The 13,038-nt window shown below is 55.6% G+C and overlaps 1 protein-coding gene across 2 annotated transcripts in view; it reads left to right on the top strand.

The window, feature by feature from the left end:
- Positions 1-224: 224 nt before the first annotated feature.
- Positions 225-13,038, top strand: part of MSN (moesin) — a 50,168-nt gene continuing 37,354 nt past the window's right edge. The window contains exon 1 of one of the 2 annotated variants that reach the window (XM_044437730.1): positions 225-366. In XM_044437730.1, the coding sequence (XP_044293665.1) occupies positions 355-366 (12 nt within the window). In that variant the 5' untranslated portion in view covers positions 225-354. The remainder of the gene's footprint in view (positions 367-13,038) is intronic. The other variant, XM_044437731.1, reaches the window with a different exon arrangement.

The following is a 13,038-nucleotide window of genomic DNA, read 5'->3' as shown; positions in this document are numbered from 1 at the left end:
TTTTTTTTTGGGGGGGGGGTGCTGGAGGACGAAGTGGGGCGCGGCGAGGCGGCAGGCGAGGGGGAGACGAGCCCCCAAGCGAGCGGCGACGCGGGCGCGCCGGGCGAGGGCCGCGCTCCGAGCAGGCGGCCTGGGGGCGCCCCCGAGGGGGCGCAGGGAGCGGCCGCCAGCCCGGCCCAGCCCGAGGGCGGGGGCTCCGCAGCGCCTGCCCCGAATAAAGGCGGTGCGCTCCTCTGCTCGGAGACGCTGCCTTGTCACTCGTGGTCTTGCGCAGGGAGCGCCCAGCCCAGGAGGAGCCGCGCCGCCGCCGCCCCACGGAGCCGCAGAGGAAGCCCGCCCGAAGCCGCCGGCAAGATGCCGAAGACGGTACGTTGGCAGCGCGCCCGCCCCGGCCCCGCGCCGGCGGAAGACTGCGGCCGCGGAGCGCTCTCCGCCGCTCCGCGCGCCCTCGCCGGGGCAGGCGCCTCCTCTCGCCGCCCGCCGCGGCGCCCGGGGCCGCTCGCCCGTCCCGTGCTCTGCGGCGGGCTCGGGGGCAGCCTCGCCGGCGGCTCCCGCTGGGCTCCCGGGACGCCCTGCCCGCCAGCCTCGCTGGACCGCGCTGCTGCATCCGCCCGCTTCCCCTGAATGGGCTGCTTTCATGGCGGAGAGGAGGAGGAGGAGGGCCGAGGCGCGCGAGGGCGGCTCTGCCTGCGCGGGCGGGCGAGGGAGGCGAAGCGAGCGGGGCTTGCGGGGAGACCGGCAGCGCCGCCCCGGGCAGCGCCGCTTGGAGCTGCCTGCGCCCCACACCAGCCGCGGCCACCCGCCCCTGCCCAGCCCGGGCACGCGCCCTCGCCCACGCCCGCCCCGAGCCTTCGCGCCGGCCGTGGCTCGGGGGGGGGGGGCTGAGCGGCGCTGCCCCTCCGGCGCGGGATGCGGCGGACCCGCGGGGCTCCGCGCCGGCCGGCCGCGCGCTCCGGGCCAGAGGCGGCCTCGTTGGCGCTCGGGCTCGCCCGTGGGATGAATGGCTGCCATTGACGCGGGCGGGGAGGGAGGGAGGGGGAGGGGGCCCGGGGGCGTGCCCGCAGCCTGGCGCGCCCCTCGGCCGGATCCCGCGCCTGCCTTTGTGCGCGGGACGGAGCCTGCTCCCGCGGGGGCCCCGACCCGGGGGCGCCTGGATCGTGGCGCGGCTCTGCCCTCCGGGCCTCGGGCGAGAGCCGTGTGCGGTGTGGGCGCTGCGGAGCCCGCTCCCCCGAGGCACGGAGGCCCAGGCAGGGCTGCTCAGTCCAGCCCTGGGCCGCCTCCCGGGCCGGGCTCCTCTTTCTTCAAGCACGTGGTAGAGCTGGCCAGAGGGTCGCGCCGCCCGGGTTTCCCTCGTCTTGGCTGCGCTTCGAGTGTCTTGCAGCTTGAACCTTTCTTTTTTCGTTTTCGTTGTTCTTTTGCGATGCAACAGTGTCTTTCTGTTCCGTGGCTTTTCGGGGCTCTCTTCTGTGAATTGCCTGGGCAGCTTTGGCTACTGGCTGGTGTGGACGCGTAAAACCGGTCAATCGCTCAGTGCGGGGGCCAGAGGCTCCCCAAGTAAGGCTTGAAGAATGGGGGTACTTGCTTTGAGACAAGGCTTGGTGAAAGAAGGGGGCATCTCTTGCCAGAGTGTCCAGTGCTCGCATCTGCCCATGTGTGCCTTGGGCTCAGTCCCAGCCTCTCCAGCCAAGGTGGAGAAGAGAGACCTGGAGACTTGAACACTGTCCGAGATCCACCCAACTCGCTTCCAGGGCCCTCCTGCCTTCCCTGTGCATCGGCCTGGTGCTTGTGGTCGAGCGCGAAGGAGCAGAAGGAAACTTGCATTTGCACCAGTGAAAAGCCCCCCCCCCACCCCAACTCCTCCTTTCCTGGGAACAAGCAGCATGTGGGCTCACTCAGCCCAACTGCCCCTGCTCGGGTCCTTCCGCTGGTGGGAATACCAGAACTGATCGGAAAGAGAGTTCCTGGTTTGTTACTCCCAAATAAGCCAGGATTCCAAAGCCAGAGTTTATGATGCAGGCTAGTAAGAGCAGGATCCTGGTTCAGACAGCAAGAATAAGCCCGGGGTGGGGCGTGCGTGGCTCTCCGGAAAAGAACACCGGAAGAGCCTTGCTGAATCAGGCCCAGGGGCGGATCAGGCCCCTGAGCTCATGCAGCGCCAGACCAGGGGCCTGGGGAGGCCCACAAGCAGGACGTACGCTCAGCGGCGCTCTTCTGGCCAGGCCCCGCCGGCCCGCTGCTGTTCCCGGCATCCCTTGCCATGGCTATGCTGGCTGCAGAGCGGCAGGCCACCAGCACATCCTTCCCCACAGTGACAGACTTCCTGTTTCTGGGCAATCCGCCCCTGGTGAGAGGGGGAGGCAGGAGCGAGCTGGCTGGGCAGACCGGGCCCACGTTGGGGCAGGGAAGTTTCAGCCCCTCTCCTTCCCCTCTGCATGTGGAAGCTTATCCTCTGCTTGCACTCCTTCCAGAGCTGTGGCTAGCGGGCGGGGGGGGGGGGGGCGGACTTCAGCAGAGGAACATGCAGAGAAGGGCTCTCCCAGGCTTAGCCCCATTCCGGATCTGTCCCTCTCCTCCAGGGATGGCTTCTCCGAAGAAGCAGGGAAGCCTGGCTTACTGGCAGATGTGCACATGGCCAGCGAAACTGGCTGCTCTCAATGGGGGGAGTTGGCTAAGGAGATGGTGAAACTTCCCCATCTTAACTGCCAGAAAGTGGCCTCACGCAGTTAGTGCTCTTCTCTGCGATTGGACAGGAAAGCCACACGCTGCCGCCTCCAGTCTTGTGCCGTCCGCCTGCCAGGCGGCCATTTCTGTGCCACCTGCTCCCTCACCCTGTCCTTTATCCGGCATCGAAGGAAAGGCCACCTTGGGGCCACGGGGCAGGCGCGGCTTCCCCTCGGCCCCCTTCCACCCTGAAACGCAGCAAAGCACCATGTGGCAGCCAGCAAAGACTGGCCACAAGCAGCCTCCTGAGCCAGCGTTGGCCAGTGGGATGCCCCCGGGCACGCAGGAGGACGCCACCGCGGAGGCCTTTTCCTTTTATGGAGCAGTGCAGCACACAAAGGCCAGCCGTCGCCAAGTACAGGCATGGCTTTCTGGGGGCTTCTTTTGTGCCTCATGACTCCGCTGGCCCTAGACACGAGCACTGCAAGGGGAGTGCTTCCCGTTAGGTTTTCTGCATCCCCAAATGTTGGGCGTGATGCAGTGTGAGTCTCAAAACAGGCACCGGAGCAGAACAGTGCCAGCTCTGTGGGGTTGCGGCCAATGCAGCCCTGTAGGTGGGGCCCTAGAGAGACTTGGCCAATGTCCGGGAGACTGGACCGGTGCCTGCAGGCAGGCCGCTGGGGCCCCACCCAGGGCCGTATCAGGCATATCTTGCATGTAGAATGCACGGAATTCCTCCTGAATGGAATTTCAGACATCCCCCGGGACCTCAGAAAGGAAAGTGACTTACCCGCAGGCCAAAAGATGTGTCCCGTAACACCAGTGAGTAGGTTTGGTGGCCTAGGTCGGTTGTGTGCTTTGTGAGCAGGATTGCTTAATCTGACTCCCCAGCCGCTCGCTGCTGCCTCGGCTTGAAGGAAAAGCACTTCTTGGCTCGGGAGGGCCCATGTGCTTCCCAGGTCAAGTCCGTGCTTGACTGCCTTCTGGAAAGAGAGGTTTCCTGTGGGGAGGGCCTCTGAGAACTGACAGAAGAAAGAAAGCCCCTTGGCCTGGAAGTTTTGCTACTCTGCTTCCAATTAGAACACTTTAATAGGAAACAATGTAGATGTTAGTGACTGTAGGAAACTTTTTGATATTTTAGTGCCAATTTTGACACTGTTACTTTTTGATTCCCTCTCTTTCTCCCCCCCCCCCCCCCCGTAGATGCAGTGCATATCTCTTTAAAATAATGGGCCCATTGTGACTTTTCCCCACCTGACTGCTGGCAAAGATCTGTTTGGTTCTGTCATTTGTTGCTGCCTCGATTGTACAATGGGTTCTTTAAGGGGACTGCTATTTGATACTTGAATGGGATAACCTTTGAAATGAGATTGATGCAACTATTCCTTCCTCCACCTTAAGTAAAACCACTGCAAGAAAAGGGGCCTTCATTCTCCAGAAAGAGGCTTTTCCCTGAATGCTTGCTTAGCGCTGAGTCGAGCCCAGAGCTTGGAGCAGCCAGCAGCGAGAGACATGCTGCAGGGACTGAGGCTGGGTGCGTTTTTTCTAGACACTGAGCAGCCAAGATGGATGTTGCAGCAAGGAAGCGCTTCCTGTTTCATGTTGACTGCGTCTCCCTCACGTCGGCCTGGTGTTTGTGCTCCTCTGCTTTGGCATCCACTGTAGGAGCGGTGTTGGAAAAGGGGGGTGTGAGAAATCGACTCTGTTGATTTTTTTTTTTTTTTGGTGTGTGTAGGGGGGGGGGATATGTGTGAATTTCTGCAGTCCATGTCACCTGGAAATGGACTGCAGAAATCCACAGTCTGGATGGAATCTATGTCTACAAATCAGTACATTTCCATGCTTGAGACATGTTTTGCAGACCAGGAAAAATGCACACACTGGAAAAGTGCAGAAAAGTAAAACATGTATAGTTCTAAAAAGTGACAAAAGCACTTTTATAAACAATGGGCCAACGGCATGCCAAGACTGTGCACAATTTGAAAATGCACACAAAATGCACACATTTCATAAAGACGCAAAAATAAAACCCACCTCCATGCACACAAATGTTTTCTCATCATAACCTCCCACATGCACATCCTCACGGAACTGGCATAAAACAGATTTCAGGAGTGTGTGGAGGGAGGCTGATATCTCTGGAAATCAACTTGACAGGTCTGCCCATTGCTATTTGCAGATATGAAATATCCGCTTTCAAGTGGCCACTCCCAGGCCATGACGCTCCCTCCCAAGGGAAGCTGGGTTTTTTCCCTTCTCTGCTTTGCTTTTGTAGGCAAAAGAGCATTTTATTCAAGAAGGCCTTTAGCCTGTACATGATCTGTTGTGGGATGCCCTTTTTTTCCCATAAATGTATCCAAAGCGTTTCGACTGCTTGTTTCGATCTATTTTAAATTATTTTGGTAGCCCCCTTGAGAGCCATTTTGATGGAATGGTAGGATATAAATCAAATGAGAGGAACTCGTGGGCCTGATTCCATCAGCCGGACTAAACTTGGGTACTTGTTCACACAGATATGCAAAGCTGCTGATGCCTTCAGCCTTCTGAGCTAACTTAATAGCTTGGCCCCCTTTCCGCTTCCTGAGCTGGGGGTTGCCTAGAGGCTTTGTATTCCCAGTAGTGTTCAGATAATCCTGTGGTGAGGTGACCTTCCACGGGTGTCGCACACTCACATAATGTAGCTGTTAAAAGTGGGTTACTGGGTACATTTGGCGATGCCCACAGAATGCGGAGAAAATGGTGCCGGCAGCTGGGGCTTGGAAATCATTCCCAGACTTGCCAGTGCATGTAATGACTATGGATTTTGCCTCCCTCTGGGGCAGGCTGGGCTGATCCCAGTCTGCTTTTGTTTTTGCTAGAATTCTTGTGTTCCAGCAATATGCAATTAAATTTACAAAGTACGGGTGCCTAGGCTGTGCGTTCTTGCAGAAAAGGCACAACTCTTACGTCTTGGGAGAGTGCATTCCCACTTAGGAACAGCACTGTGGATCACTGGTACAATATTATGATTGAGAAGCCCAGCAAGCTCACATGGACTGCCTTCTACCCTTCTTTGGTTTTATACCAACGGTGCCGAAATGCTGTTGAGTTTCTATGTATTTGGAATTACTTCTAGGTTGTCTTTATGGGTGGAAACCTCTAAGCCCCTCTCCGCTCCCACAAGGATGGGCAGTGGTCTGGGATCACGGGAATGGTAGTGCAGCGTTGACTTGAGGTTGATGTGGAAGCTCTCTCACTGGCGCAGACACGTGTGCGTCCTGAATTTCACCCTGCTTGAGCCTTCCTTGCTTATGGCCAGTGTGGGGCAGCCACAGGGCAGGCCCTGCCTGTGCCTCCATGTTATCCTATACATTTGGCAAGAGCTTTGAGGACGAAGTGACTACTGAAAAGCACCTGTCCGGTTGGGAGAATCTGGAAGTGCTGCCTATGAAATCGGCTCTGTGATGGCCTGTTCCCATATCAGCTTGGGAGTATAGAATTGCATGTCTATGCCCCTGGGTGTGGTTGTGTGCACCACACAACTGCCGCCTTTATGGCAAGTGTGTGTGCTTGAATGGTCAGTGACAAGCAGAAAGAGAGCCAGTGTGGCGTAGTGGTTTGGAGCGTGGGACTGGGACTCAGAGGATCCGGGTTCGAGTCCCTGCTCGGCCATGGAGCCAGCTGGGTGACTTTGGGCCAGTCGCAGACTCTCAGCCCAACCCACCTCACAGGCTTGTTGTTGTGGGGATAAGATGGAGGAGGAGAATGGTGTAAGCTGCCTTGAGCCCTTCGTAGGAAAAAGGCAGGATATAAATTGAAAAATAAATAGATAAATAGTCAGCCTAATTTGAGGGCAGGGGCTTTGTGGGAGAAGCAGTAGCTGGCCTGAAGTTTTTAGCTGGGTAGTCAAGAAACCTTCTTAACCACTAGCATCGAAAGGAAGTTTAACACGTAATTGGCAGCACTGACCCTTGAAACCCACAGTTGGCCTTTTGGAACGTTCTTGACAACCAGCAGTGCTTCCTTTGCAACAAGTCAGCTTGGCCATTTGCTCACGGCAGCAGAAAAGCTTGCTTTGGAACACCCCTATGGCCCCTGTCTTGCTTCTGACAGGGGCATGTGCTGTGCTTCTGGGCAGCCTGCAAGCAGGACGGAACGAAACACACCCTCCCCTGCTCTGTGTCTTCAGCCCCTGAGTGGCACAGCTGGGCTGCCGGCCGGAGAGCCGCCTCCTGCAACCTGGCACCCTCCAGATGTGCTGGACTCCATCTCCCATAATGCCCAGGCAGCATGGCCACCTGCCTGCTCTTGCATCATTCTGAGCCAGCGTGGCCAGTGCTGTTGCGGCTCCAGATGCTGAGAGACGGCCTTTGCTGTGCCAAAGCTCCAGTGAATGGGAACACGCAGATCAGTGCCCCTGAATGGTGGGGACACACGAGGCTGCATCCATTGGAATAAATGGGTTTAGACACATCTGTCTGTGGTGGAGCACAGCCTACAGCTGCAATCCTGCACACGGTTCTCCACTGAATGAATGGCAGGCAAAACAGGTTGCACTGAGCCCCCTGGGCACCGCATGTGTTCTTCCAAAGCACTACAAAAACGAGCTTCTCTCCACCACAGAGAGCCAGTGTGGTGATGGAGAAGTTAAGCATGTGAGTGTTGAACCCAGGAGTCTGAATTTTGCCTTAACCACAATCCGGGGCAGAGCAGACTGTGTTTCTCCCAGCCTTGACGTCTCTCCTGCAAGAGGTACTCCGGTGCCATGTGTAGACCTATCAAATTGGATCCATTTTAGAAGGAAGTAAACAGTCAGGTTTGGAGCAATACGTGTCTAAGCCTTCTCCTGTTCAGTTCAGGGTTAGCTGAATTCCAGCAGTGGGTATCCCAGAAATTTATAGGTCATGAATCTGGGTATAAATTGGGTAGGGGATATTAGCCTTCTTTACAGGGTTATTCAGTTATAGGGATTCTTGGGAATTATGTAAAGCTATTTGAGAGAGTCAAATGCTGTGGAATGCTTAGTATTATAAACTCTGAGAACCATAAATAGCTCCTTTCCTCCCCATTCCATTTTGGATTTTTGTCTGTGAATATCTTTGTATGCACAGTATGGACATTCTCATCTGCATGGGCAGCTCCGATGAGCACGCATGTAGGATGTGCTGTTTGAAGCACCAAGAAGACAAAGTATGTTGTTGCTCATTAAAAAAACCACTCGGAATTTAGGCATAGTTTGAATGGCCCCTTCCACTCTGGTGGAGGTGGGCACAAGCTCTTCCTTGGGATCCTACTTGGCAAGACGTGAGCAAGGATGCCTCTTGGCCCCAGCCATGGGGAGAGGTTTTCACAAGACTTGCTTTGCCTGGCACACCTGGGCACATCCCTCCGCCTTGGCTCCGGCTCCAGCTCCAGCTCCAGGTGGCGGAGCGGAATGGGTCTTTGCAAAGCCCTAAATCCTGGGCAATCTCGGCGTGTGCTTTGGAAAACAATAGTCCATCAGTGACACTGGTTGTTGAGCTGACACATGTCTGTGTCATCGCAGGAAAATGCCTGCCCATACATGATGAGCGGAAAAGTGGAATGCCTCTTTTCAAGGATCGTTTGACATCAGCCATTTCTGAAGCATTACTGGTTTGCTTTGCATCCTTTTTAAAATGACAGCCCTGTCCTACTTTCATTTCTTTATTATCTTGCTATAGCTACTTTTTCTTTTTAAGGAACTCAAGGCAGCTCCCCTCATTCTCCTCCTGCTCTCAAACTTACCCCCAGACAACCTCCCTGTGAGGTGGCCTGGGCTGAGAGCCTAGGATGGGCCCCGAATCGCCCGCTTGGCTCCATGCCTGAGCGGGACGGGAACCCGGATCGGCTGAGTCCCGGTCCCGTGCTCTTGGGCACTGCCCCACACTGCCCCTCTTGGACGGATCTCTCCAACCCAGCAGGCCCTCCTTCTGAACTACCTATTGATCAGTGCTGGATCAGCACCCCCGGATTCCTTTTTGAGGGGGCCTTGTTTGGCTGCCCCTCCTGCTTGGAGCGATCCTGCAGCTGCTTCTGAGGCCTCCCGAGAACTGAGGGGGTGGGGGAGTCACCCTGGAGATCGGCAGTTGCGGCCACGGTGTGCGGCCACGTGGGACACAGGGCCGCTCCTGCCGGAGCTCTCTGAGGCTGGCTCCTTGCTTGGCTGGGGAAACAGGGCGTATCCTGCTGTGCCTCAGTACTGGAGGGCGAGGCCATCTCCCCGCGGTGCCTGACGTGAGCAAATGCGGCCACTCTCTGTGCGACGGTTCTTCTGCCTGTCCGGTCGCTTCTAGATAAGCAACAGGTCTTTTGCCCGGTTTATGGTGCAGGGGTGCAATCCTATGCGTGTATAAAGTCTAGTTTATTTGGCCATTACAAATTTACAAAACCATAAGATACAATTTAACAAAAGAGGACTTTAAAACTGATACACCGTATTTTTCGCTCTATAAGACGCACTTTTCCCCCCTTCATAAGCAAGGGGAAATGTCTGTGCGTCTTATAGAGCGAATGTGTGTGTGCCTGATGCCCGGAACGCTGCCGGCCGCCTGCACCACGTGGCACCACCTGGCCGGCATGCGCTCGGCACGCCCTGCTCTGCCCCCCCTCCTCTGGCGCAGGTGAGAGCTGTTAATCACAGGTTGGTGTGTGTTTTCAAATGGCAACCCGTCTTTTAATGAAGCCCATGGGGAAGTGATGGGGAATGTGCCTGTGATTATCGGGAAGCTTTCCATGGATCCCTCCTCTAAAAACTAGGTGCATCTTATGGTCAGGTGCGTCTTATAGAGCGAAAAATACGGTAACAAGTTAGTTAAAACTAGAATAGTTAAAGGGGGAATAAAAAGTAAAAATGGACGTCATGCACAAGAAACGTACGCCCTCGAAACTGCCCAAGATCTGATCTTCTTAGCTGCAGAGGCAGAGAGAGAGACTCTGTGTGAGACGTGTGCATCAAGGTCTGATAAAAGGAACACTATTTTCTCAAAATCAGACCACGCATTTTTCACAGATAAGAAACTGGCCAGAATTTGTGCTTTCCGCTCTCTGTACAGAGAGCGATAGATGATGTAACGAGGAAGGTTCTCCAGTTCAAGGGATCCACAGAGACGGGCGCGGTGCTCCGCTGGAATTCAGGGGAAAGTCCTGGGACAGAACTGGGACAGAAGTGCCTTGAGCTGCGAACCACCCCAAACCTGCACACGATGCTGGTGCTGGCCGTGGCCTCATTCTCTATTCTGGTATGCGTCCAGTTTCTAAGATCAGCTCCAAAGCAGCGCCATTTCACCTGGCTGCACCTCTCCCGCACATCCTGTGTGCTCTTTTGGGGGGAGCGCTTTTCAGCATTTTAACTGGGTGGGGGAACCGTTCCAAGATGAGAGGAAGATGCTCCCCATCCTTTAGCTACAGGCTCCATGGTCCCATTTCATGTCTTGTGCAGCAATAAACACGAAGCTGCATTCACCTCTCAGAGGAAAGCCGGAGTCTTTCCCAACGGGGCGCTGCAGATGTGGAGACTCAAAGTGTGTCCAGCACATGCATTTCCCAGATTCCTTCTCCTGCCCCATCTCCGGCTGTAGACATCATGGCATGGTGGTGCAGTGGTTACAGCAGTGAGTCGAAAAGGGCTTGGTTCACCACAACCATCAGTCTTGATTGGAGCCACACACGTGTTTCCTCACTCACCTGGCACACGCAGCGCCCCCAGATGGCCACAGGTGTCGCATGCGTGGCAGCGTAATGGATCAGCTTGTGGGACGGGGACTCGGGAGATGTGGGCTCCAGTCCCACTCACCCATGGAGCTCAGTGTGTGCCCAGCGCTTCCTCTCAGCTCAACCTACCTCGCAGGGCTGGTGTTGTGGGGATAGGAATGAGAGGAGGAGGAGGAGAATGGTGTGAGCCAGCTGGAATCCCTTGAAAGGAAAAAAAGGGGGTGTAAAACTAAGAACTAAAAAATGCATTGGGAAGATCCTGCATTGGCTGCAGCAGCAGACACCATCCCATGGCATTAGTCCATGCTGTGAATGGAGTTCCTGGGAACACCGAAGCTCTTCAGAAGCATTCTGCACGCTGCTGAATCAGAAAGTTTTCTGGAAAGTTTCCAGTGCCCTGTAACTCAAGCAGTGTTCTAATAGCCATCCTGCAAACAGGAACTTGTGAGGTATTCATAACAAATCCAGAGCTCTGTTCAGAGATTTGTATTGGTTAATTGTAAGTGAAAGACATGTCAGTTCAGCAGCACTTTTGTGAAATAGAAGATTTCTAAAGGGTACAATTGGGGTCTGCGGCAGGTTGGGCAGGCGATGCTGACAGCTGCATTAGGACGACTTTCTGCCTGGCCTCTGATAGGATTGCTGGATGAACGGCTGCACTGCATGTGGGCTCCCCATAAAACACCTCAGCAGCGGGAAAAACAGCGTTGTCCTTCTCGGCTCATACATGGGACCAGGATCATATGATTCCAGTGCCAGTGAGTGTCACAGCTTTCCTTGGCAAGAACGGCCTGCTTTACCTAGAAAGGCCTTTCCAAAAGACTCTCGGGAAGCCCCATAAAGCCACAGCCTGTGGCCTCTCCTGTGCATTAAGAATTCACAGCAAGAAGCACCTTTCCTGCAGCTGCAGCTGCAACAGAGAGAAATGCCACTTTCCAAGCATCGCCGAGATCAGCACGCAGAAAATCTTGTCTTAATCTGATGCCATATCTCAAGAGCTTTCAGCACTGATGATGGAAAACTGACTTGGCAGGCACGGGGCCCTTGAATAATGCGCCTTTCACAGAAGGACGGTCAGGTTTTGGCAGGGTGGGACCATGTCACAAGGCAGCCCTGCTACCGCTCGCCTGCTTGGGACTGCATAATTTTCTTCCCGTGCCCCCCCTGGTAGTTTAAAAAACCCCTCCAGGCCACCTCTGGAGCACTGTTGGGCAGCCGGTCACGCTTATTTCTGCTGGTAAGATTCTTGTTGAGCTGTCTGAGAACTTTCTCTTGCACACAAAGGAATGTTAAATAGGCCTGCTAGGAAGCATGCTGTGCCCAGCACTGAATAGCTGCCCTTGCGCTCGGCTCGCCTGCTCGGTCCCTCCCTGGCAGGAAATGAGGCAGCTGCTTCTCTGCCGCGAAGCTGCACCGCTCTGCTGCTTGCTGCAGCTTGCTTCTCCTTCCATGCCTGGCCGGAAGCGGCACTGCCGTAGCCAAACCGGCTGCACCTCGATGTGCTTATTCAGGCGGCCTGCTCCTCTCTGCACAGCTCGTCCCTTCTCAGGCCCAGCTCTTCATGGCCGGAGCAGTCTTACTCCACGCTGCGAGCTGATGGGCAGATCGGCGCCTCCCTCTGGCCACTCTCCAGAAGCCGGAGGAAAGGGTGACTAAACGCTTCCTCTGCATGAAGTCAGCTCCTGGACCCAGCCCTGGCTTGGTGCAAGGCAGAAAAAGGCCTTATTTGGCTGATTTGCTGCCTCTCCATTCAGCTGTTAGGCCCTCCCTGGATTTGCACAATAAAGCTGCTGTTATCGGAGTTGAATCACAACCCTGAAGGCAGGGACAGCAAAGTGGCTTGGAGAAGTGTGCTGAGATTCCCACAACTGTGTTCCAAGTTAAGCACCATGCTCTCCTCCACCAAGAGCAGCACATTCAGCTCACAAGAAGATCCTTGCCGGATCAGGCCCAAGGCAGAGCTGTGCCGGCATCCCGTTTTGGGCCAATCGGGGGCATTTCCCAACATGACTGTGCTGAAGTCCTCATAAGCCACAGCAGCCTCTTTAGAAGAATCTTGTGTTTATGTGTTTTGACGCTGGAGGCTTGTCACCGAGCAAATAGGCAGGATAAAAATATTTTTGATAGCCACTCTCTAGCAGAGGTGAAGCTGGGATGCTTGCCAGGAACAGGAGGGGTGTTCTCGCCTGTTTGAGTCCAGTGTACACACTCCATGAAATACTTTAGCAGACTCAAATGAATTCCCGGCTCGGGGCTTGCTATTCCTTTGCATTCTTTCACGGAGGCAAGGAACCCTGGTGCCGGGAACGAGGGGCGGCAGAGGTTGAGGTGGCCAGATGGGGTCCCTGGGGCGGTGGGCGTGGGCTTGGGTGGGCTCTGAGCAATGGAGGAGGACAGGAGAGCCCGGAGGAACGTTGTCCATGGGGTCAGGATGGGTTGGGCATGACTTTGCAGCGGAAAAAAAAGCCCACCGGAGGCAAGGAAGGGCCTCTGCCCAGCCTGCCTTGCAGGGCGCCACTGGGGGTGAGATGGCCAGGCCTGTCTTGCTAAAACTTAGCTGTGCCCACTCCGCCCCCCTCCAGCACGGGCGATGATTCATTCGCTCCTGCAAGTTTCCAACTTGACTCTTAATTCTTGATGTCTTGGGAAAACGAGTTCCCATACGTT

Source organism: Varanus komodoensis, unplaced genomic scaffold (genome assembly GCF_004798865.1).
Source record: "Varanus komodoensis strain SLA01 unplaced genomic scaffold, ASM479886v1 scaffold31, whole genome shotgun sequence".
NCBI lineage: Eukaryota > Metazoa > Chordata > Lepidosauria > Squamata > Varanidae > Varanus > Varanus komodoensis.
Note: the sequence above shows the minus strand (reverse complement) of the source record. Positions and strands in the feature narration are given on the sequence as shown.